This window comes from Pseudorasbora parva, chromosome 1 (assembly GCF_024679245.1).
Source record: "Pseudorasbora parva isolate DD20220531a chromosome 1, ASM2467924v1, whole genome shotgun sequence".
Lineage (NCBI taxonomy): Eukaryota > Metazoa > Chordata > Actinopteri > Cypriniformes > Gobionidae > Pseudorasbora > Pseudorasbora parva.
In genome coordinates, this window is record NC_090172.1 from 338,243 (window position 1) to 364,459 (window position 26,217).

Consider the following 26,217-nt stretch of genomic DNA (forward strand, 5'->3'; position numbering starts at 1 on the left):
TGTTGTTGCAACAACCACAGATTTTTCTAGGAAGATTGCATTTGGTTAATCGGTCAGTCCTAGGTTGTATTAGCGAATTTCAGAGCCAAATAAGAGCATTGTATAAAGCACAGCACAACCAGAAATCTTGGAATTTTCTTGGACTACAAAACAGAATGTCAATTGTCCAAGCGTAAAGTGTTTCTCAATCTCATTCATTATGCAAAATCACACATTAATTAGTTCAGTGTCCAAAAGATATATGGTTCCCTGTTGTGTGTAATTGTCAGAAAATATACTAGTGTTAGTAAAGGCTTTTTTGATTTATATTTTGACATATCTAGTTCCATACAACAAGCACATGCACTTAACAACTGCTAGCACAATAACACTATATTGATTGTTTGCTCAATAGGCACAACTCCAAAACCTCCACCAACTACTGCAACCCAAGGTTAGTAACTGTTTCCTGTCCAGTATTCCTTAGCATTCATCTCTTTTCAAGTATTCCCTACCACAATTGTAATGTTTAGGGATGGACCGGGACTAATTAAAACACACTGACTCATTAAGTCCAGAGCAATTTTTAACCCCAGAGAGCAACATACTGTCGGCCCCGATCCGTGTCCAATCCACATGAACCAGATCTGGGCCGACACTATGTGGGTGTCTGGGACATAATTAACTAACTTAAGATGAGATACTCCAGACAAAAACACTGTTTCATGTACCAGTCAATTTTGAGATTTGGACCTTTGTTCAAACTAGTGAAAAGAAAACATCCAAAATACTTAAAAGTGTTTGATTTACACTTTATCTATTTACATATGTAGATTTAAATTGTAATACACTATATTGCCAAAAGTTTTGGGACACCTGACTTTACATGCACATGAACTTTAATTTCATCGCATTGTTAATCCGTATGGTTTAATATCGAATCGGCCCACCCTTTGCAGCTCTAACAGCTCCAGCTCTTCTGGGAAGGCTTTCCTCAAGGTTTAGGAGTGTGTTTATGGGGACTTTTGCCCATTCTTCTAGAAGCTCATTTGTGAGGTCAGGCACTGATGTTGGACGAGAAGGCCTGGCTCTCAGTCTCCGCTCTAATTTATCCCAAAGCTGTTCTATCGGGTTGAGCTCAGGACTCTGTGCAGGCCAGTCCAGTTCCTCCACTGCATCCCACGCTTTGCATTGCTCTTGGTGATGTAACACCTCTTTTTGTTTGTTAGATGTTACTCTGAGGTAGCCTAGAAATCTAGACGCACCCTAGCGGCAGCAAATTTAATCTGCCCGCAAGTGTCGTCTAGGAACTCTCAATACCCATCTGAGCTGTATTCCTCACAATCTGGACGGGCCAATCACGTCGTGTATAGAGTCGGCGGGCGGGGCCATAATGACGACGGCCGAGTTGTGTTTGCGTGCTTCTAGTAACACAGAAACTGGCGAACGGTGGTCTTTCGAATCAACTTTGACCGCGACTCTGGAAGACTTGGAGTTAAGCTTTTCTCTGAGAAAAGGAACAAAGAACGGCACTGAAGTCATTCTTAAAAAGGGAAGATGTGTTCGGAGTTTTGCCGACCGGATACGGTGAATGTTTAATCTATCAACAAGCTCTGTTTCACCTTCGTTGCTCTGGTTGGTGGTAGTGCTATCCTATCGCGTGCAGAGGGAGTTTGGAAGACAACCGTTTATCCCGCCCCTCGGATTAAGCCCTGTCTATGGTGAGTTTCCAGACCAAACATCTTGATGTGGGTCTGGCTTGTCAGGCTAACTCTGAGGGGTTCAACAGAAACAATTCTGACATGTACTGATAAATAAACCTCTTCACAAACCAAGTGATCTTTTAAACTCTTTTTATTTGCTTCACCAGTGCTTATATCCCAATGCAAGACACTCAATGTATACCAGGAATCAACCCCCAAATGTCTTTGTCTCTTAAATTAGTCAAATGGATGAAGTGAACTTATCATTTGAAATGCTTAGTCTTTCGAAGTGATGATGCAATGAATTTCAAATCCTGGTTACTGGGGTGCGATGCAATGATTGTGATCCACAACATGGTGGCAGAATGATGGCAGTTAATGATGGTACATGTAGACCTCAGGATTGGGTTGGTTAAGATCACATGCTGTAGCTTCCTTGCACTAGAATGTAACACCTCTAGTATCCAGTGGAGGATTTAATCTGCTCAGTGCTCATGTGGGAAATTCGTGACAAAGGACATGAAGACATTAAAAAGTCCTTTAGTTGAGCAGAAACTCAAAGAGTTCTCAACAAAGGACTTTAGAAGAGGCCGAAGGCAGTGAGAGTTCACAATGTGATTTTCTACCAAATGAACTCTTCCTCTATGGTAGCTGAGCTTATATATCCTGTTACCTCCAGGCAATAGTGCCCCCTAGCTGCTCCTTCAGGAACTACATGTGATTTATATAAATCACTCTAAGGCATCAACTAAACCAATTATGAGAATAAAAAAAACAAGTAACAGTTTGACTGTTACAGTGATGTAAGGCTTTGATGAGCTGCTCGGCCATGGAAACCCATTCCATGAAGCTCTCTACGCTGTTTTTCAGCTCATCTGAAGGCCACAGAAGTTTGGAGGTCTGGAGCTGTTGACTCGGCAGAAAGTTGGTGATTTCTGCGCCCTGTGACCCTCAGCATGCGCTGACCCCGTTTCAGGAATGGACTTATTGCACAGGTGGCAACCTATCACGGCACCACGCTTGAGTTCACTGAGCTCCTAAAAGAGCGACCCATTCTTTCACTAATGTGTGTAGAGCGTCTGCAGACCTAGAGCTTGATTTATACACCTGTGGCCATGAAGGGACTGAACACCTGAACTCAGTGATTTGGTGGGGTGGCACAATACTTTTGGCTATATAGTGTATTTGGGAGTATTTTGCACACTTTACTTGCAGTAGCTGACTAGTACAACTCACATAATCACAGATGAAGCCAATTATATGTTATGTCTTTTCATTCTGTAGTGGAATATAACATAACATCTGACGGCTGGATCCAGTACAACGGCAGTCAGTACTTCATTAATGATGACCTCCTGTCTATGGAAGATGCTCGTTCCTTCTGCAAGAAGAATCATGCTGATCTTGTTGTCATTACCGGTCAAACAGAGAGGAAGTTTTTATGGAAGCAGGTAAATTACTGTAATGAGCTTACAGGGGAATCACTCAAATTCTATTATAACATTTATTGTGTTATCATTCAGTATGGCCACTGACACTCTTTTACAGATATCTAGGAGGTCAGAGGGTCAATACTACATTGGGATGAGGGTGGAGCTGGATAAATCATTCAGGTGATTATGCAAGAGTTGGATACAGTGTGCATAAACAAGTTACTGTTAGCAAGGAATTGCTTAAAGGGGCGGTGAAATGCTGTTTCCTGCATACTGAGCTTTCCACTGTTAAAGACTTGGATTCCCATCCTAAACATAGACAAAGTTTCAAAAACTAATGTTGGACGTTTGATGGAGTATTTCTGTGTCAAAAATACTCCTTCCGGTTTCTCACAAGTTTCGGCGAGTTTTTTTCGAGTATGGGTCTACTTGACGTTAATAAGAGCGGAAGGTCCTTGTATGGGCTGTACGGGCTCTTCTCCCGGTAGGGTGCGCGCGCGTGACTAGAGCACGCCGTAAACAGTCTCTCAGATGCAGATCCAGTCGTCCGTGAACACTTATGTGGCGCCGTGCTTCTCTTTATTCCTATGGGTGACGTCGAGCGACTTCAACGCTTCAGCACAGCATTCCGGGAAGGCAGCACTGCATTTGAACCGATTTGAACGCAGAAATGACGGGAAGCTTCACAACATCGTTTCAGTTGCGTCTCAAAATGGATTTACACGCCACTGCTGTCAGGACTTCACCAAATCATACCAAAGAAGTGTTTTTGACGGAGCAGTCCCAGCGATAAAGGTTCGGTCCTGCTTTGGAAGCAGCCGGTGAGTTAACTTAAACTGCTTCAAATGTCTCTGCTTTTGGCTACGGACGCATGAGTAAACATCAGTAAACGACACGATCGCGTGCTTCGTCATTCAAATGCGCTAACGGTTACTCCATTGTTGTTCTGTATAACGTTACAGTATTCTGACGTGCAAAACCGTTTTGCTTGCTACTTCTAAGGTCTAGTCGCATACAATAGTCCATAAACCGAATCATGTCCTCATACACTGCGAGTAAAGACACAGAAATGTGGAGAGGCCACTAAATACAGTAACTTACATACCACAGAGACGGACGTCCTGATGTTGCCGTTTCTCCTGTTCAATTTATTTCTCCCTCAGATTTGATTCTGGATCATTATCTGTATTAGCTGAGATAGCCATGGGTTTCTCCACGCTTGAGGACGTCACCGCTTTGCGCGCTTGTCATTCTTTAGCTCCGCCCACTCGATACGCCTCCAGGCGCTCGGTTTTTTCCGGAAAGACTCGGTACAGCCCATATTTCTTTTATAAATATGATAAAACTAAAGACTTTTCGGAGATATGAAGGATGCAATACTACTCTATAGGTACTCAAGAGTGACATGAGATTGACTGAAACTGAGTGTTTCACCCCCCCTTTAATTTAAGTACATTTGTGCTGGTTTTATAACAGGATTTATTTTGTTCTATTTATAGCTGGGTGGATGGTTCGCCTGTTGTATACACGTCATGGGATCAAAATGAACCGAATTTTGCCAATAATGATGAAAACTGTGTGACTATTTACAAGAGTATGGGTAAGGACTCCTCATCAGTTTTTTTTTTTATATATACAGAAAAATATGTCAGTGTGGCGTAAAGCAAGGGTGTTCAATCCTGCTCCTGCAGATCCCCATTCACACTGATAAAGTGATTTAAACAACAACAAAATTCTGCTGCCAGGTCAGTTGATGGTAAAGAATATGGTAATATCACTTTGTAAAGAAACGCATGCGCATGACATCACCGTTTTTACAAATTTGCATTTTTGTATTTTACAAAGAGACATATTTCACGGGTTCCGCCAGTAGTGGACACTCATGCAACTTAAGCAATAACATACATCCAAGAGAATGAGAGGGAGGCAAGATAAAATGACATAAAAAATGGACTTAAATGCTTCCTAAGCCCTTAACACATCAAACACTAGCAATGTTGGGGCTCCAGGAGCAGGTTTTGGAGACCACTACCTTCAGTCATGCTTGTGATGACAGGAACTGAAGTTTAATTTCAATACGTTAATGCATTCTTGAAATCAGTTTTCCAGTCTATAATGTCATAAAGAGCAACGCAAAAAGCAAAATATAACTCGAGGTATATGGATAGACAAGCAGTATGGTTGACAGTATGCTTTAGGTTTATACTTCTATTACTGCAATTAATATTAATTAATGGGTATAGTTTTACAAAAGCTTTTAAGATCAATTCAGTGTTCTTATACTGCACCAACAATCTTATTTGATATATTTGCCAAGACATCAAGTTTTTATAGCTGGATTATTCACTATTCTCTGCAGAAAGTATTAGCAATATATTTTATTTTAAAGGATTCTGGAATGATATTAACTGTGGTGTGGCGTTGCCCTCTATCTGTAAAAGAAGTTCAGACTTTGTCAATGTCACCATGTCACCTTCTACTGTGGCACCAGGAGGCTGTACTCCAGAATGGACCAGGTTTCAGGGCAGAGTGAGTCATTTCATCATAAATCATATATTACCAGGCCCACATGGAATCTGCACATTCTGATTAAAACACTTGTATTTTCAAATAGTGTTACAAGTATTTTAAGGATGAGATGACATGGCATAAAGCTCGGGACCACTGCATTTCACATGGAGGCAACTTGGTGTCCATTCGGAGTCATGAAGAGCAAGGTGAGAATTACACTTTTGACACTTTTAAATACATACCAAAAGCTGGTTACTGTGACAAATCTGCTTAACAAGAAGCGCCATTTGTCTTTGCATGTAATGTTAGCGGCATAACTGTACACATGCAGCATTGACAGTAAGCAAGTTGTTCCATACATTTCTGTAATATGAAAACATTATTTTTAAAAAAGAGTTTCCAGACTCAGCCATCATGCCCACAGTTTTCTCCATCCACCAAGCCTGTCCTGGTCCTCTGTTCCTCCAGCTCCACAATAGCCCTCCAAGCCTGCTTGGCCCTGTGCTCCTCTGGCTCCAATGTGGTCCACCGAGCCTGCTCTTTTCTTCTGTTCCTCTGGCTTCACTTTGGTCCACTGAGCCTGCCCTAATCTTATGTTCCTCTGCCTCCACTTTGGTCCACTGAGCCTGCCCTAATCTTATGTTCCTCTGCCTCCACTTTGGTCCTCTCAGCCTGCCCTTTTCTTCTGTTCCTCTGGCTCCACTTTGGTCCACTGAGTCTGCCCTGATCTTCTGTTCCTCTGTCTCCACTTTGGTCCTCTGAGCCTGCCCTGATCTTCTGTTCCTCTGGCTCCACTTTGGTCCACTAAGCCTGCCCTGATCTTCTGTTCCTCTGCCTCCACTTTGGTCCTCTCAGCCTGCTCTTTTCTTCTGTTCCTCTGACTCCACTTTGGTCCACTGAGCCTACCCTGATCTTCTGTTCCTCTGGCTCCACTTTGGTCCCCTCAGCCTGCACTTTTCTTCTGTTCCTCTGGCTCCACTTTGGTCCACTGAGCCTGCCCTGTTCTTCTGTTACTCTGGCTCCACTTTGGTCCTCTGAGCCTGCCCTGATCTTCTGTTCCTCCAGCTTGACCTTGGTCCTCAGAGCCCGCACTGGTCCTCTATTCCTCCAGCTTGACCTTGGTCCCAGAGCCTGCCCTGATCTTCTGTTCCTCTGGCTCCACTTTGGTCCTCTCAGCCTGCCCTTTTCTTCTGTTCCTCTGGCTCCACTTTGGTCCACTGAGCCTGCCCTGTTCTTCTGTTCCTCTGGCTCCACTTTGGTCCTCTGAGCCTGCCCTGATCTTCTGTTCCTCTGGCTCCACTTTGGTCCACTGAGCCTGCCCTGATCTTCTGTTCCTCTTGCTCCACTTTGGTCCACTGAGCCTGCCCTGTTCTTCTGTTCCTCTGGCTCCACTTTGGTCCTCTGAGCCTGCCCTGATCTTCTGTTCCTCTGGCTCCACTTTGGTCCTCTCAGCCTGCCATTTTCTTCTGTTCCTCTGGCTCCACTTTGGTCCACTGAGCCTGCCCTGTTCTTCTGTTCCTCTGGCTCCACTTTGGTCCACTGAGCCTGCCCTGTTCTTCTGTTCCTCTGGCTCCACTTTGGTCCTCTGAGCCTGTCCTGTTCTTCTGTTCCTCTGGCTTGACCTTGGTCCTCAGAGCCTGCCCTGGTCCTCTATTCCTCCAGCTTGACCTTGGTCCTCAGAGCCTGCCCTGGTCCTCTATTCCTGCTGCTTGACCTTGGTCCTCTGATACCGCACTGGTCCTCTATTCCTCCAGCTTGACCTTGGTCCTCTGTGCCTGCACTAGTCCTCTATTCCTCAAGCTTGACCTTGGTCCTCAGAGCCTGCCCTGGTCCTCTATTCCTCAAGCTTGACCTTGGTCCTCAGAGCCTGCCCTGGTCCTCTATTCCTCCAGCTTAACCTTGGTCCTCTGAGCCCGCACTGTTCCTCTATTCCTCCATCTTGACCTTGGTCCTCTGAACCTGCCCTGGTCCTCTATTCCTCCAGCTTGACCTTGGTCCTCTGATACCGCACTGGTCTTCTTTTCCTCCAGCTTGACCTTGGTCCTCTGAACCTGCCCTGGTCTTCTGTTCCTCTGGCTTCACCTTTGGTCTCCGAGCCTGCCCAGGTCCTCTGTTTCTCCATCTTCACCTTAGTCCTCCAAGACTTCCCTGGTCATCTGTTCCTCTGGCTTAACCTTGGTCCTCTGAACCAGCCCTGGTCTTCTGTTCCTCTGGCCTACCTTGGTCCTCCAGGCCTACCCTGGTCCTCTGTTCCTCTAGCTTCATCTTGGCCTTTCAAGCCTTTCCTTGTCCTTTGTTCCTCTGGCTCCACCTTGATTTTTCGAGCGTGTCCTGGTCCTCTGTTCCTCTAGCTTTATCTTAGTCCTTCAAGCCTTTCCTTGTCCTTTGTTCTTTCGGTTCCACCTTGATCCTTCAAGCTTGCCCTGGTCCTCTGTTCCTCAGGCTCATCCTTGGTCTCCATCTTAGTCCTCCATACCGCAGACTCTGCCATGGTCATTGGTCTAGCGTGCCTCTCCCTTATGTCTATATCTGCCTTTGGTTTTGCTGTGGTGATCCACTCCTCTTACTCCACTGTGGCCCCTACCACCACTGGCCCAACTGTGGTCCCTTCCTCTGCTAACTCCACCAGGGTCATCTCCTCCATTGGTTGTCACGTCATGTCTTGTTTGTGTCTTTTTAGTTCTTTAGTTTCTTTACCTGTGTTTAGTAGGGATGTAACAATTCATTCAGAACTGGCTGAAAATTGATACAAATATGTGATGATTCAAGTCTGTTGAGATGTTAAATGAATCGCGATATTCGTTTTCAAAAGCAGGGACGCTGAAACCATATACTGTGACCTCGCTTTACAGGCACGATAGCAACAAACAAGTTGTAGCTAGCGTTTTGGACTGTGTGAGCACACTGGCGCGAAGAAGAGTGAAATCAATGAGTTGTTTTCAGTAACAGTTCATAAATATGGAAGTTGAGCGTGAGCGCACCTGTGTGCACGCACCTTCAAATAGAAGCATGGCAACAGCACGCGTGTAGTTTACATTGACTCATTCAAATCTGAGCTGTGGCGGCATTTTGACTTTCTAAAGACTAATAATCACCACAGTGAGAGGCTCCAGTCACCTCCGTCTGAATGTAAAAAGATAATAGGCTAAATCACACTGACCGGTGGATTTGCAGCAAAAGATACAAGGCTGTTTTCTGCTGTAGTAAATGGATTTCAGGCTCTTCCTCATCAAGAAAAAGACCAGCGCGTTACAGAACGAGGTGTTGTATTTATTTTACTATCTTTCTCTAAATGTTTTTTTTTTTTTTCAAAATTTGTTGATTATTATGGCATATGTATCTAAATATGTTCTGCTTTGTCTAACTCTTGCAAGTGTAATGATACAAATAATAATTAAAATCTTGCCTTTATAGCAACGATGTCAAAGTTGTACTTAAATTTTACAGAGTCTTTTTATCTCTGCTATTCCTCATTGCAGGATGAGGGTGAAGAAGCTAAAACAACCCCCTCCCAAGAAAACACCATAGGAAGATCTCATTGAAGTAATTTGTGTAAAATTTTCATTATTTGCCATAAAATACTTATTTATATATTTTTTTTCACAAAGAAATATGTAGAATTTTGTCAGAGAAATAAAAGGACATATTCATTTTATAATTTGTCTTAAATCTCATTTTGTAAAAAAATTGTGAGAAAATCATATCGTGAAATTAGTATCATGAATTGTATCGAATCGTGAGTGAATCGTTACATCCCTAGTGTTTAGTCCTGGTGCCCTTTGCTACAATTGTTACTGATTTGTTACCGGTTTAGTTTATTCTGAATTTGTTCTCATCTGCATTAAACTTCTGTGGGGTTCACACTCACACTCTCCTTTAAAGGATAATACTCGATTGTTACAGAACACTGCTTTCTTCAAAAACTTTAGAATAAGCCATTTTCATAAATGCATGTAACTGTAAATGACTGTAAGTGACATAAAGAACTCTTTAAACTTGAACTTCAATGTAATGCCATGTTCTTACCAGGCACAACAGGTAAGTTTACAACAATATTAAATTCGTCTGTCCACACAGAAAACAAAAATTCTGCTAAGAAACCAACTGGTCACAAAATTAATTAATTATGGCCTTTTGATTTATTTATTTATTTATTTTTTGCAGCATTCCTTACTACTCTAATTCTTGGTTCGGATGATGACGTATGGATTGGTTTTAACGACGTCAACTGGGATATGAGGTTTTTATGGACTGATGGAAAAGGTGTCACCTTCACAAACTGGGCCAAAGGTCAACCTTCATCACTTCCAGATGTGTCTTCCAGGATGTATGGATACTTTGATTCAGAGGCAGGTATTCACACTATATTGCTGACAAAGGCTATCCTGTAACTATAAAGATGACCATAATCATCACTTTGTCTTTTTGTTTATATTAGTTTGAGTGCTGCTAATAAAATTCCTAACAGAGCATGCAACACAGTCTCTCGTGCAAGCATTGGTCATATACAGTCCCTGACAAAAGTCTTGTCGCTAATCTATTTTCTAGAAATACCTGATATTAACCTGACTTTTAATTAATTAATTGGTGTTAGAAATAGCTCATATGAAATGCTAAAACCCTCCCAAATTATGTTTAATGCACTGAAATAAATAATTTTCACAGAAGAAATATTTATCATTTAATCGAGACAGAAAGGTCAAATTTTGGCAAGACAAAAGTTTTGTCGTCTATACAGAAATGGAACAAATTTACTGCAAATACAAAAATATGTCAGCAAATTAAGTTGTGGTGCTGTGAGATCCAAATTGAATATCTTGTATGACTTCCATGAGCTTGAAGGACTGCATCCTTGCCAAATCCTTGCCAAACCGCATTGGCAAGGATTCATACAATTTATTGATGAAGTCATCAGGAATAGCTAAGAAAGCAGTCTTGCATGCCTCCCAGAGTTCATCAATATTCTTTGGTTTCGTCTTCCATGCGTCCTCTTTCATCCTACCCCACATATGCTCAATGATGTTCATGTCTGGTGACTGGGCTGGCCAATCCTGGAGCATCTTGATCTTCTTCGCCTGAGGAACTTTGATGTGGAGATGGAAGTATGCGATGGAGCACCGTCCTGCTGCAGAATTTGGCCTCTTTTATGGTTGGGAATATAAGAGGTAGCTAAGATTTCTTGGTATTTTAGACTATTAAAAGTTGCCTTCCACCCTGCAGATCTCTCACACACCCCCATACTGGATGTAACCCCAGACCATGATTTTTCCGCCACCAAACTTCACTGTTTTCTGGGTGAATCTCGGATCCATTCTGGCTCCAGTAGGTCTCCTGCAATATTTGCGGCGACTGTGGTGTAATTCAACAGAAGATTCATCTGAAAAATCCACCTTCTGCCACTTTTCCAGCAAATGCCACACGGTTTTTCAATTGTCTTTTGTTTAGTGCTGGCTTCTGGGCACTGATTCGACCATGGAGGCCATTTCGAGACAGAATCCGACAAACTGTTCTGGTTGATACAGGGACTTCAGGTGACCAGGTCTCGTGGAGCTCTGCTGCAGTGGAAAATGGGCTGGCCTTGGATTTTCGAGCCAACAAACGGTCCTCTCGAGCAGTTGTCTTGCGGGGTCTGCCTGACCTGGGCTTGTCAAAAATGTCTCCAGTCTCTTCAAATCTTTTTTTTATCCTCTGTACTTGACGCTGAGACACATTGAAGGTGTCTGCCACATCAGCAGTGGATCTGGTCTTCAGCCTCTTGATAATCAAAACTTTAGTCTCAGGGTGAATCTTAGGCATGTTTGCAGAGGTCTAGTTGCAGTTGATGTGAAGGTCTAGCGTACTGGGGTTCTTTTTATACACACTTGAGACCTAATTGATCCATTATTAGTAACAGGTGAAGCTCATATGACAAGGCGACAACACTTATGTCTTTGCAAAAATTGACTCAATGGGCTTTACCAAGCTGTGAATATTAGAATACTTTTTGAAAGTTTAGTTTTTCACTGAAACATTATCACAAAAGCTGGTGGGATTAAAATGAGCCATTTCTTGTAAAAAAAAATCTTGATTAGAAATATATTTCAGTGGCACTTTAGGTCAATTTGTACACAAGCGACAAGACTTTTGTCAGGGACTGTAGGCTTGACTACTGTGATGCGCTTCTGGCTGGACTTCCATCACATGCAATCATAACGCTTCCAAAGATTCAGAATGCAGCGGCACGTTTTGTCTTCAACAAGCCCAAAAGGGCTCATGTCACACCTCTCTTCATCTCTCTGCACTGGCTACCTCTCGTTGCCCACATCAAGTTCAATGTGTTGACTCTTGCTTACAGATCCACCACAAGCTTGCATACTTCGACTCACTCATACGAGTCTACATCCCCACCAGAAGCCTTTGCTCAGTAAAGGAGCGATGGTTCGTGGTACCACAGAGCGACGTGAAATCCTCTGTTCTTTGCTGGTGGAACTATCGCCCCACCTCCATCCAGAATGGAGAATCACTGACAACATTCAAAAGACAGCTGGAAAAAAAACCCTTTCCTCTATTCCCTTCCTACTCTAGCTTATGCTACTTTAAGTAATGTCCAAAACTTAGTATTTCAGGCACTTTTTGTGATTTTGAACCTCTTCTTGACGGATCGCTTCCTGTATTCCTCAGTTGTAAGTCGCTTTGGATAAAAGCGTCTGCTAAAGGAATAAATTAATGCAAATGTTAAATCAGTACACACCCTTTTTCGATTTCTTCTGATTCAGTCTCAAATATATACGACTCTATCACACTCAAATTTAGCCTGGCTCTGCCCTCCTACGTACTTCCGCTCAATTTTCATTTTCCTTCAGTACAACGTCTGGGATTGCGGTGTGTTCTTAGGTTTTCTCTGAACAAATTTTAACCGGTCCAATCAGAACAGAGGGAGTGTCTGAGAATGATTACGTTGATGTCGTGTGCTAGTTTGAGTTGTAGTTCAATAATGGCGGCGGACAAAGATGCGAACGAAACCATTCATTCCGTTGTGGCACCACTGCCGAAAATCCAGAAGTTAAAGCCGGAGCAAGAACAATCTTTGCTGAGGTTTGTTGGTAGCCCTTCTCCCCAACACGGTGAATTCGGGAAAAGTTTGATTTTCCAGCTCGCTCTGTTATTGGTGAAGGAGTTGCTGAAGCCCTATTCAGACGGTAACTGTTCCTCGCGGTGTTGGAAGGTATTGCCATCATCTAAGTTGCAGGGACTGGTCAGTGATTTTATTGCCGTCCGTCTCTCACCACCCACGTTAAAATCTGCGGCCAAGTTACCGAGTGCTTTTGAAAAACACCGGGTCATGTGGTGATGTAACTGCTGTCCGAATCCACATCTCTGTGTTTTCAAGAATATATCACTTCAAAATTCACTGTTTATAATCCTTTTTGACCATTGCAGGGCAGCATACGGTTGCGCTTTACCGTTATTTGGATGCTTTTCTAGACTTGTATTTCTTTAAAATGCTGGCAAGTATTTACAAGAGCAATATATTTTATTACCGCTCAAATAAATTAAAATAAAAGCACGTAAAGATTTGAATTGGTTATTTATAGCAGCATTTATTATCAGACCAAGCATACAACATTTTATTTATAGCATTAAATCATGTTACGGACCAAATGAGCAGTGCATTCCCGATCACAAAACTCTCCTCTCCATCATGGCGTGAATAAATCACAATCCGAATGCACGAGTTTTAGGTTTAATCCTATAGTTTTATCACTGAAGTAGCCTGCACAAGTGCACGTTTATTTTGAGGGATTTCCATGTGTGGATTGAAACAGGTGAAGGGCGCATGACATCCGTCACGACCAAACATTAGCGATTGGTTATGACAGATCCAGAGTGGCTCAGGGCAGATCCAATAGTTTTAAACCTCAACAGAGTGCCCGGCTCCATGGAAATACAGTAAAATGCTTGTCAATGGAGAGTGGCCTGACTCTATGTACAAATGAAATGTACGAGAGTCTGGTAAGACCAGGCTAAGTGCAATTGCCATCTCCAGTATCAAAACACACAACATGTTGTGAAACAGGGCATGGATAGCAATGGGTGTTTACTTCAGTTTCTGCAAGAGGTCAGGCCCCTTAAGATCGAATAAAAATGAGGATGGAAAATTATAATTTTATAAATATTAGAATTATAAATTTATTGGTGCAAAACACTTTATAAAATAACCTTGAGAAACAGTTGCAGTAAGCCGTAAAAACTACAGCGAGAGAGAGTTTTGCTCATCAGGTGTGTTGTTTAACCCAGTTGTGAATGTGAACTCATATCTTCTACAAAGTAATCTTGCTACAGTTACAACAATTTATGCTTGTTTGTTTTTAAATGCTGAGTTAATGAATCTGAACTCTGTTCCTTCCAGAACTTTGACTGTGTCGTCATGGTTAGAAACCCAGGAAAGATGACAGGTCTGTGGAAAGTCGATATGTGTGGAGCTCAAAAAGGTTTCATCTGCAAGAGGTCAACAGGTTAGAGAGGAAACACTGCAAACATTGTACCTGAAATAACAAAACATTAACACAACTGGTAACACTTTAAAATACGGGTGGACTAATAGGCAATAATTCATGCTTATGTGGCGGGGCGGTAATTGGTAAAGATTCACACTAGTGTACAACTAGAACAAAGCAGACTACGCCACCCCGTTTCTATGAACGGGGAAATTTAGACCCAAAAATAAAGCACACAGGTTAGTTTCCACTAAGCACAAGAGACGGGGGTATAAATACAAAACACTTTTATTTCACAATAATAATAGTTAAAAATGTAGAAAAACGATTGACCAGACAAATGAAATCAAGAGAATCAAACACTTTTCAGGCTGAGGCTTACCAGTAGGGTGGTTAGCTGCACAGTGAGTATCTTAGGGCACACCACTCGCCCAAGTATGCTCCACACAAAACACTCACACCACACACACACACACTCTAAGTGAGGGAGATGCAATGGTCACGGCAAAAACACTCTGTGAGAGAAACACCACCACCACAGGGTCAAACAGCTAGCTTCCCTCACTGGAGGCCTACAGCTCCTGAAATAAACAAAAAAACAAACAACAATTAATCAACACACAGAATTCACAATTTGTATTGGATCAAGCTCAAACCATAGATGATGAATATGGACAAGTCACTGGCCACAATGGTTCAAACGAAGATAGAACCTGTTACGTTTAAACCAAAAGCTCATGAACCTAATCACAATGACAAATCTTGAGAAGGAACAAAACAAAAACAATCGGAGTTCAAATCAAGAAATCACAAATTAATCAAGAAGAAAACATTAAAGACATTAACAAATACTCAAATCAGTACATTTAAACCAAAAAAACAATAAATTAAACCTCCCAAGAACCAGATAATAAATGTTCTTCCAAGGCGTCCCTAGGAAGAACACAGGCCAAGAGAAAAATAAAAACAAATCAACACGCTGCGGATGGCGATTACCAGTGGAGCTAATGTGCTCTATTAACGGCACATCTCTCGTTAAATGACGGCTCGAACTGGCCACCGTTCTCAAGCCACCAGCATCAGCGCGAAGCAACAAAACAAACAAAAAAACAGAAAGCAAATGCCAATGGTCACAAAAATACTACAAATATAGCAGCAGAACAAACAATGCAGTCTTCAATGTTGTATAAGGAGTAACTTATTCGCCCTGCAGTCCACAGTGACGAGATGTTGAGCGTGTTGTATAAGGGGTAATTTATTTGCCCCTGCAGTCCAGTTACGAAATGCTCACAAGAAATTGCCCCCACTAAAATAGACACAAATGAAGACAGATCAGTCAGACATCAACCCAATAATGCTCAAGGGACTCGATATACATACCCAGAAGTAGATTGCTAAACACACAGGTTCAGTTTACTCGCGGTTTTTATCCCAAAACTCAACGAACGGCAAATATGCGGGTGTTCCATCAGCGCATACACAGACTGCAATATGATCGAGGCATAAGTTACAAATCACACCACAAATGTTAAATCCACCGGAATCAACATACCTGGAGTGAAAGACAGCCCGTACCCAACAGCAACGTCGCGCCAATCCTAAACACAACCTGGCTGCAAACAAATACACACACTTAACAGTGCATAAACACCAGAAGCAACATTAGCCAAACAGCTACATACCTCCCGCAAAGCTGCGTGCACACAGCCACAAATGACAATGATTGTATCATGCCCATTCAGGTGCGTAAACTACGTCTTAAATACACATGGAGCGGCAGCCAATAGGCTGTCACACCAGTCATTCAGGCGATAGTCGCGTTAAAAAGGGGCGGTACCCAGACTGCCCCACTACACTTAACTAATGCACAGATAACCATGAGTTAATGTATGACTCATAAAGAACTAACACATTTATTAATGATTAATTTACTTGTTCAGGCACATGACTATTAAATAATTCAATGTTAATTTAAAACCCATAGCCACAATTACATATTACTTAACAATTAGTTAATAGTCATGTGCCTCAACAAGCAAAGTCAATGAAACCTTTATAAATCATCAGCTAATGATTCATTAAAGCAGAAAACTGGAAGCTGAAAACCATGGCTTTGACCCCTTGTGGTAATTAACACATTTATTTACATTATTAGTTTATATAATGTTATTAAGGAATCAATACATCATGACACATTTAACTAATAACAATTAAATGATTACTTAATCTATCAATCATATATAATCTTCATTAGTGCATTAGTTAAGCATGAATTAATGCATATTAGTGCAACCGTATTGCAAAGCGTTACCGTTTAACTCCTTCACAAATGCGCTGGTCACAGCTCAAGGTAAACTCTGCAGTAAAATGTTATCAATTACATTAAAACACAAATCCGTTTATTGGTAACACTTCAGCAGGTCAATGCTAATTTCAAAGCAGATTTCACCTAATGTATGTAACCTGTGGAACTTTGTGTTCTAGACTCCCAGCTGGCTCATCCTGTGACCACAGCATTGTCGCAACATTTTTTCTCACTGGGAAATGATTCATACAAGGTGCAGATGGAGAAAATGAGCTGGGATGAAGCAAGGAGGCAGTGTAAAGCAGATGATGCTGACCTTGCCAGTGTGCTGGATTCCATCAGCCAGGCTTACACCACCCTTAAAGTCAGCAAACTGAAGGAGCCTTTGTGGATCGGCCTCAACAGCAACCTGGTACAGAATCACATTTGAACATCTTTTGGAACTAGTGGGACTTATGAATAAAAATGCCTTCCAAAAATCAAGCTATATGTTCCTGTATGAGTTCTTGTTTTTATAAAACCGATTCCAAAAAATGTGGGACACTGTACAGATTGTGAATATAAACAGAATGCAATGATGTGGAAGTTTAAAATGTCAATAATTTATTCATAATACAACCTAGATGACAAATCATAAATGTTTAAACTGAGAAATTATTTTAAGGGGAAAATAAGTTGATTTTAAATTTCATGGCATCAACACATCTCATGAAGTTGTGCCAAGGCCATGTTTTCCTCTGTGTGTCATCCCCTCTTCTTTTTATATCAGTCTGCAAACGTCTGGGGACTGAGGAGACGAGCTGCTCAAGTTTAGGAATAGGAATGTTGTCCCGTTCTTGTCTAATACAGGCTTCTAGTTGCTCAACTGTCTTAGGTCTTCTTTGTCGCATCTTCCTCTTTATGATGCACCAAATGTTTTCTATTGGTGAAAGATCTGGACTGCAGGCTGGACTTTCCAGATGTGTAAGCTGCCCATGCCACACACACTCATGAACCCCATACCATCAGAGATGCAGCTTCTGAACTGAGTGCTGAGAACAACTTGGGTTGTCCTTGTCCTCTTTAGTCCGGATGACATGGCGGCCCAGTTTTCCAAAAAGAACTTCAAATTTTGATTGTCTGACCACAGAACAGTTTTCCACTTTGCCACAATCCATTTTAAATGAGCCTTGGCCCAGAGAAAACGCCTGCGCTTCTGGATCATGTTTAGATATGGCTTCTTTTTTGACCAAGAAACTGGATGTTGTTAGTATCAGTCCAGGGGAAATTAAAAACTCACCAATTAATTTCCCTGACAGTGAGCAGCTGATGGAGGTTTTGAATCGTACTGTGGTCATGTTGAGTTTAGATTGGGCACAAGAGATACAAGAGCTTTTATTAAAGAGAAACAAGTTGAATGAACATTTCCTGCCCATATGTATGGCTCAGCCTCCACATTGGAGCCTACCATTCTTTCCCGATCTTGACACCTCTGTAAAGACCTGTATCGTGTATAGCCCACAGACATCAACCTACAATAACATTGTAGGGCTTAAAAAATATGGATATGGGTTAATGCCAAGGGTAGAGGAGACGCTTGTGAGCCATCTGTCTCCGACATTGCCCATCAAGCCTCTTAGAGCCACTTAAGAACTGGTGGGCAAAGTGTATTTGGCAGCAGGTCAGGTGGTGGCATGCTTGCACACTATGTCCATCGTGCAAGCACAACTGGCTGACCTACTAAGGGACCTGGGGATAGTGAGGAGATTGGAGCTAATGTCATCAGACAGCTCAGGTCATCAGCTGATTTAGCTCTCTGTGCCACCAAGGAGACAGTTGTGGCTGGGAGTGGTGCTCTCATGGGTCTGAGGACCGTCATTATATCTAAAAAGGCTGCGTCTAAGAAATCCTGACGGTGGCTTGCACCCTATGAGGAGGGCTGGAGCACAGTCAAGCCAGAATTGTTCCCTGCCGGTTATCCGCTTAAGGGCGCTGCCCTTGCTGTTCAAAGTACACCAGAGGCCAGACTCGAGAGACTGGTATCCCTAGTGGATTTTTTGGTAGAGTGGGAGAATCTTCCAAATATATCTTGTTGGATCCTGCAGATAGTAGAAAGGGAGGCTATAGAAAGGGCCTCTTCCCAGCAGGGAATCAGGGTTTTACAGCCGGTACTTCATTGTACCAAAGAAGGGTGAGGGGTTGCATCCAATTTTAGATCTCAATCACGCTGTAGCAAAGCTCAAGTTCAAGATGCTTACACACAAACAGATTGTGTCACAAAGCAGGTCCGAGGACATACTTCCATGTATCCATCATCCCACAGCACAGGAAGTTCATGAGGTTCGCTTTCGGGGGAGAAGCACACCTATATCAGGTCCCTCTGTTCGGTCTAGCTTTGTCACACAGCACTTACATGAAATGTGTGGATGTGGATGGTTTCTTTGCGTATGCAGGGTATCCACATTCTCAATTACATAGACAACTGGCTAATCCTAGCACAGTCAGCACAAATGACATTTCAACATTGAGATGTTGTTTTCGCGCAGATGAGAAAATTGGGGCTGAGGTTAAATGCAAAGAAAAGTGTGCTTTCTCCGGCACAGAGGATCACTTAAATGGCTGTGAGTTGGAATTCGATAACCATGCAAGGTCATCTATCGACGCCTCGCATTTTGTCGATTATATCAGCAGTAAAGCGGGTGAAGCTAGAGCAGTCACTCACTGTCTAGCAGCTTCAGAGACAGTTTGGTCTGATGGCAGCAGCATTCAACATGATAACTTTCTGTACATGAGGCCGTTGCAGTGGTGGCTCAAAACCAAGGGATTTTTCTCATGTGGAAATCCTTTTGGCATGATCAGGGTCAAGCAGCAATGGCCATGCCCTGGTTTTTGAGAAGGAGCCTTGGTTTCTGTCACAAGATGCTGTTGCGTCACGTTAACAATGGATGCTTCCCTCACTGGTTGGGGGGCGATCATGAGTGGTTGCTCAGCTTGAGGTCTGTGGCAGGACCATCAACTATCCTGGCGCATACACCGATCAGGCTTAACATTATGACCACTGACAGGTGAAGTGAATAACACTGATGATCTCTTCATCACGGCTCCTGTTAGTGGGTTGGATATATTAGGCAGCAAGTTACCTTTTGTCCTCAAAGTTGATGTGTTAGAAGCAGAAAAATGGGCAAGCGTAAGGATTTGAATGAGTTTGACAAGGGCCAAATTGTGATGGCTAGACGACTGGGTCAGAGCATCTCCAAAACTGCAACTCTTGTGGGGTGTTCCCGGTCTGAAGTGGTCAGAATCTATCAATGGTCATGGGCGGCCAAGGATCATTTATGCATGGGGTCCGATTAAACAGACAAATTTTCTCAAATTGCTCAAGAAATTAAAGTTGATAATGCTAATGGCTAGTGGAGTCCATGCCTTGACATTTTAGAACTGTTTTGGAAGCAACAGGGGGACCAACACAATATTATAAAGGTAGTCATAATGTTATGCCTGATCAGTGTAAATTGTGGTGTTTCTGGCTTGAAGCACTCACTTCCAGACCTGGTTTAGCTACTGTGGGAGGATTTTGGCAGAGCAGAAGTAGATCTGTTCGCATCATCAGAAACTTCTCACTGTCGTCTGTGGTTCTCCCTATCTCATCCATCTCCTCTTGGACTGGACACCATGGTACAAGAGGGGCTGAGGATGCCCCTGTATGCATTTCCTCCGATTGCTCTGCTTCCGGGAGTTCTAGAGAGAGTTCGCCAGGACCCGTCTGTTGCTAGTAGCCCTATACTGGCAGGCCCGAGTATGGTTCTCAGATATAGTGTCTCTCCTCGACAGATCTCCGATGGAGATTCCGATCAGGAGGGACCTGCTCTCTCAGGTTAGGGTGTCTATTCTGCACCCTCCCCCCGAGCTGTGGAAACTGTGGGCTTGGCCTCGGAGGGGGCCCATAAATTTTGGTCCATAAGTTCTGGTCTCTCAACTGAGGTTGTGGAGAACATTCTGCAATCTAGAGCTCCCTCCATGAGGAAACTTTATGCACAGATGTGGAGAATATTCTCTTCGTGGTGTAAGAATCACCAGTTGGACCTAGTGAACTGCCCAGTGGGTGCAGTGCTGGACTTCCTTTTTTTCTATTTTTTTCTCCATTCTGGCCATGAGGGAGTTTTGGTTCCTTGCCACTGTTGCTTTTGGCTTTTTGCTTGCTCAGTTGGGGTCACTACATTTTCAACTAGATTACCGTTGTATTACGAGGTCTTTCTGAGGCTCCCTTTGAGCCAATTGAAGAAGTTCCTGAAAAGTTTCTCTCTCTAAAGACTATCTTTCTGCTGGCTATTACATCTCTCAAGAGAAGAGGAGACATTCAAGCCCTTTCGTTAACACCCTCATGCTTGGAATTTGTGCCCAGCATAGTTAAGGCCTTCCTACACCCTAGGCCGGGATATATTCCTAAGGTTCCTACTAATATTGTAAGACCAGTTATACTGCAGGCCTTTTTTCCTTCTCCCTTCTCGACATCAGACCACTAAAAAAGCTTAATCTGCTCTGTTTAGATGCTTATGTCCATAGAGCTTCCCTGTGGATGAAAGAACAAATCTTTGTGTATTTCAGGGCACTTAGAAAGGGGTGCCTGGCATCTAAGCAGAGAATTAGCAAGTGGGTGGTTGAGGCCATTTCACTTGCTTATGAGGTGGCATGTCAGCCTTCACCTTTGGCTGTATGGACCCACTCTACTAGGAGTATGAGTGCTTCAAAAGCTTTAATGTCAGGGGTTTCCCTTCAGGAAATGTGTGGTGCGTCAGGCTGGTTCTCACCACACACGTTTGTGAGGTTTTAGGAACTTGATCTTAGCTCTACACCAGGGGCACAGGTGCTCGCTTCTTAATGCCCAATGTTCACATGGACGGGCTTCTGGCTCCTATGGCGACATGGGTATTGCGGTGATTCTGTATGTATGTATGTAACCTTAGTTCCCTGAAGGTTGAACAAGACGCTACGCCTTACTCCATTGCATACACTTGATCTTCTTGCTTCAGTCTTATCAGAAGCTAAATGTGTTTGGTGCAGGTGTGCTTTATAGCTTTTCGGTTGATGACATCACCCATCTATGACATTCCGTCACTCAGGCCATGTCCACACTAATACGTTTTCATTTGAAAACGTATATTTTTCTCTCCGTTTTGGCCTTTCATCCACACTGAGACAGTGTTTTAAGTCAATGAAAATGTATCGTTTTAAAAACGCTCTCCAAAAATTTGAAAACGCCGTTTTCACGTCGTAGTGTGGACTGTGAAAACTTAATACGATGATGCATTTTTAGCCATGTGATGCAGTCATATGACCAATTCAGCCAAGATGGTGAACGACATTGTACAGCAGAATATAAAAACACTTTATATTCATGTGTTACTCGCAGCAACAACTCCACCTCACTGTCGGCCCCTTTAAAAAACTCAGTGCCTTTTCTCGACATTTCCGCAAAATTTCAAAGAGTAAATAAACGAGTAGAAATTACGCAAGTTGTAGCGTCTTGGATTTGCTAATGCGCAGTACGGGGATGCAAGCGTTTCAGACATTTCAGTGTAGATTAAATTTTTTTGGAAAACGATTGAAAATGATAGTGTGGACGCGGAGCGTTTTTAGACGAAAACTCCGTTTTTAAAATTATCCTGATTAGTGTAGACGTAGCCTCAATTAGACTGATTCCGCTCCCGCCTGAAACTTTCCCGTTTTGTACCGTTTCCACCAGTGGCGAGGAACCCAAACTCCACTAGGAGACAGAAATGGAAAAAAAAGCACATTAGGAGAAATCCAAGGTTGTAGTTATATGTTATGGTTAGGATTAGGGTTAAGACTTGACAAGAATGTTGTTCCAGGACCAACAATATATGTTGAACATGTTTTACATGACAAAATCATGATAGAATGATAAGCCATTGTTTAATTGTAAAGATCCTTACAAATGACATTTGTTTGCTTCAGACAAGTGGACGTTACCGGTGGGTGGACAACTGGCTTATGAGATACAGCAAATGGGCAACAGGAGAGCCCAAAAACAACTTAGCTTGTGTATATATTGATACGGATGGTGACTGGAAAACGGCTACATGCAACAACACATATTATTCCCTGTGCAAGCGCTCTCCAGGTATTTAATTCAATATTAATCCAAGAAATATCTAGATCAGGGGTTTTCAAACTTTATGATGTCAAGGACCCCCAAATATATTAATTGTATGTGCAACTTTCACAATAATGTATGTATGCAGCTTACGTACCGCGTTAAGACTACTGCTCTACAACCCCAGTGAGCGAGATAAAGGGGACTATTGTGAGAAAAACTCACTAGAAACATACAAAGCACACATATACAATTCTGGAAAGTATGAATATGGCAAACAAGGAGAGAAACAGTTAGAAATGAAATAGTAAGATTGTTTGGAAGACTTTATATTTTTTTGCTCTGTCTTTTAATCCTCTGAAATTTTCTGGAGGACCCCATGGAATCTTTTGGAGGACCCCTGTGTCCCCGGACCCCCGTTTGAAAACCCCTGACCTAGATCATCTTGCATAATTTAACTTAAGAACTGGTGTGTTATTAATTTTGTGACCATTTCCTTCACACACTAAACTCAACTATAGAAAAAAGAAAATAATTTACTTTATATGATGGTCTGTCTGAATATTCGATTCTGATTGGCTGGAAGGTATGCATTAAAACTGCTTAATTTAATATGCTAATGTCCTTCCGCTGTCCCGCAGACGTCGCTCCCACAGATCCTCCTCAGATGCCTGGGAACTGCCCCGAGTCAAAGAAGCGCAAAACCTGGATCCCTTTCAGAGGACACTGTTACTCCTTCATGGCCTCCATGTCGGACAACTGGGCTCATGCCACAGTGGAATGCATGAGGATAGGTAGGCATTACTTTTTGTTTAGTAGATCTTCACAGTGTTTAACAGGACATTATTGCAACAAAATTTGAGTAAAGAAAATTGAGAAAGAATTTGAGAAAGAAAAAATTATTAGAGTGTTATATCAATACAGTGATACTATATTATGATACTCATTCACTATCATTTCACACAGCATTGGAATAAAATTTAAAGGGGTCATGACCTTGAGGTTTACTTATTATGTTTATAGTACAATAAGGAAAAAATATTATTTTTAACCCCCTGTGGCAAGCAGCGAGGTGAGAGACCGGTGTGTCGCGCAGCTGGCGCTCATTATCACTCGCCACCGGCCCGCTCTCACAGTCCCGCTTCCCCCCCCCCCCCCCCCCCCAAATAACCTATCTGCTGAGGGGGCTGTTGCTCTGGTGTTATCGGAAGCTGAAATATGCTATCCTGGCTTCACTTGCCATTTTCCAGAAAATCACCCTTAGGTGCTGAATCTTGGAGCATTTCTAATCTGTCACAGTCTGTGGTGAGCTCTGTGGGCAGGGCTCAGCTGAGAGTGTGTCTGTGAGCAATGGTTGTTGTGGCTGCGTGGTCTTATCATTGCCCTTGTGGGATGAGTTAGGGCTAGGGTTAGGGTTAGAAATGAAGTGAAATGAAGTCCTGTGGTCATCCATACTCTGTACAGATGTGTGTGTGCCATCCAGGTTGAGTGGGTTGGCACACACAGCTGAAGGATGATGAAGGGAAAAATAAACATTGTCCTTTAACACTCTTGCACCAAATTTGTTTGGGTGGAGACCATTTGATTTAAACAGTTGTCTCTGACTCCAGAAGAGATTAAAGTTGTTGATGAAGTTCACTCCCTTCATGTTGAACTTTCAGTTTTCTAAGTGTTTCAAAAAGTTAATTGAAATCCCTTTTAATAGGTTCTTACCGCTCTCTCTGAATATCGTTTTTCCCCACATGAATGAGAAGTCGATTTGCAATCTTATGTTTCATCAGGATGTTCTGAATTTCCCTTTTTACATCAGAAGTTGTTGCTTGTGGAAGGCAGCACGTAGTTGTATCTCTGCTGCCAATGTTTCTGACTGTGGAGTCACCCACTTTCAAAGTCCTGGGCTCGGCTGTGTTCTGAGCTAAATGTGCCGATGTCTTGCTCCTGAGGCATGCAAATATAATTGCCTGTGTGATGTCACAGATCACCCAATATCAAAACAGGATGTTCTAGATTAAATAAATGCTGCATTTTTATAATGAGGAGGATATTTTAAGCTCTGAAACTTGCAGGGTGTTTTAAAGGTACAATTACCTCTAATATGTCAAAAGATCAAGGCAGTGCTGATTTCTCACGGATGAAAATTTGATTACAGATTAGTAAAAACTGTATAATTTCAGGGGCATCGTTGCTGAGTATCGAGGACTCAGTAGAATCCCAGTTTATTGTTCAGAACTTGGAGATCATGCAGGATGGAATCAAATCGTTCTGGATCGGCATGCACCGCAGTCATTCAGGTTAGAAATGAATCCAGACAAACACAATACTCAAAATGATCTCAGAAACACCGTCTCATAGTGTGTGTGTCACAGGTGAATGGATGTGGATTGATAATACAGTGGTAGATTACACAAACTGGAAGCCCCGGATGCCTAATGATGTTGGCTTTTGTGTGGAGATCCAGTCGAGCACTGGGATGTGGAACACCGCACACTGCAATGGTTACAGGCCTTATATCTGCAAGACTCCCAAAGGTTAGTTATCCAAGCAGATATACAAATGCAACTTTAATAGATTATTATGCCATTCAGTTTAATACTATAGTCTACCTTTCGTAAACATGTACACCTACGTGTTTGTATTTCAGTTATACCACCAACAGAGAAACCTGCAATACCACGTACGTATCTACATTTAATTAATTGAATTGGATATAGTTAGGGCTGTCATAAGATGAATGTTTAATGCTGTTTAATTCTGCAGTTGCGGTGGTGGAGGAGGCTCCTCATGGCTCCGCGGGCATCGCTATTGGGGTCGTCCTGGTCATCATCGCTGTGGCAGGGCTCGGCACATTTCTGTTCTTCAAGAGAAGCCCTAGGCCTGTGTTCGGAGAGTGTACATTTGACAACAGACTCTATAGCAACTCTGACACGACACGATCTCCTGTCACTGTCGACACTAAAGGACTCGTTGCCAACATTGAACAGAATGAGCATGCCTAATACACTCACACAAACTCACACACACACACACACACACACAGTTCTCCCTAAGCCTGAAAGTAATTTCGGAACTGAATATGTTGCACATCTCCAAGAGCTCTTTATCTGGAAACTATCTGTTGTATAAAAAACATCCATATAATAACAAACTGCATAAAAAGCAGTTTTATAGTTTTTTATTTTATTTTAAATATCCTGAACGATACAGTGTCTAGCACTTCAATGTAACAATATGTTTTAATCCAGTCTAAAAAAGGGTAGGACAAATGGAGCTTTGGGAAACTCTGAATCAATTGAACCCATTGCTTCGTAAAATTATTTTGTCTTTAGAAGAAAAAAATTAAATGCCACTCACTGGCTGGTCAAAACTGTAAATGCGATGAGAACACAGCTCAAACACGTATTTTTACATTTTACAATCTAAAAAAATTCAAATGCTTTCATGAAAGTGTATCCATTATATGTTATCTACAAATCATTAAATACCATTAAATATAAAGTTTCTGTATAATTTGTGTTCTTTTATGATTTTTTAGGGCTTGTTTTGTTTTTGTTTTTTGTTTTTTTGAGGACTTGGCTAATCAGGACATTAAATATCATTATGATTCTGGAAGTCCTGGGGCCTCGAGATGATTTATAACCAATTGGAGTGTGTAGAAATGATCACGTCAGGACAGCACATGGCAATTAAACAATGCAAATCCCAAAACTTTATTTAG

At 42.3% G+C, this 26,217-nt stretch overlaps 1 protein-coding gene across 1 annotated transcript in view; it reads left to right on the forward strand.

The window, feature by feature from the left end:
* The window catches only part of LOC137078934 (macrophage mannose receptor 1-like), a 46,503-nt gene extending 20,494 nt beyond the window's left edge, over positions 1-26,009 (forward strand). The window contains exons 16-30 of the mRNA XM_067446818.1: positions 395-433; positions 2,967-3,133; positions 3,231-3,295; positions 4,615-4,715; positions 5,505-5,644; positions 5,730-5,832; positions 9,791-9,975; positions 14,016-14,121; positions 16,588-16,820; positions 22,364-22,529; positions 23,144-23,296; positions 24,677-24,793; positions 24,869-25,030; positions 25,144-25,176; positions 25,260-26,009. Coding sequence (XP_067302919.1) covers positions 395-433; positions 2,967-3,133; positions 3,231-3,295; positions 4,615-4,715; positions 5,505-5,644; positions 5,730-5,832; positions 9,791-9,975; positions 14,016-14,121; positions 16,588-16,820; positions 22,364-22,529; positions 23,144-23,296; positions 24,677-24,793; positions 24,869-25,030; positions 25,144-25,176; positions 25,260-25,498 — 2,009 coding nt within the window. The 3' untranslated portion in view covers positions 25,499-26,009. The remainder of the gene's footprint in view (positions 1-394; positions 434-2,966; positions 3,134-3,230; positions 3,296-4,614; positions 4,716-5,504; positions 5,645-5,729; positions 5,833-9,790; positions 9,976-14,015; positions 14,122-16,587; positions 16,821-22,363; positions 22,530-23,143; positions 23,297-24,676; positions 24,794-24,868; positions 25,031-25,143; positions 25,177-25,259) is intronic.
* Positions 26,010-26,217: the final 208 nt, after the last annotated feature.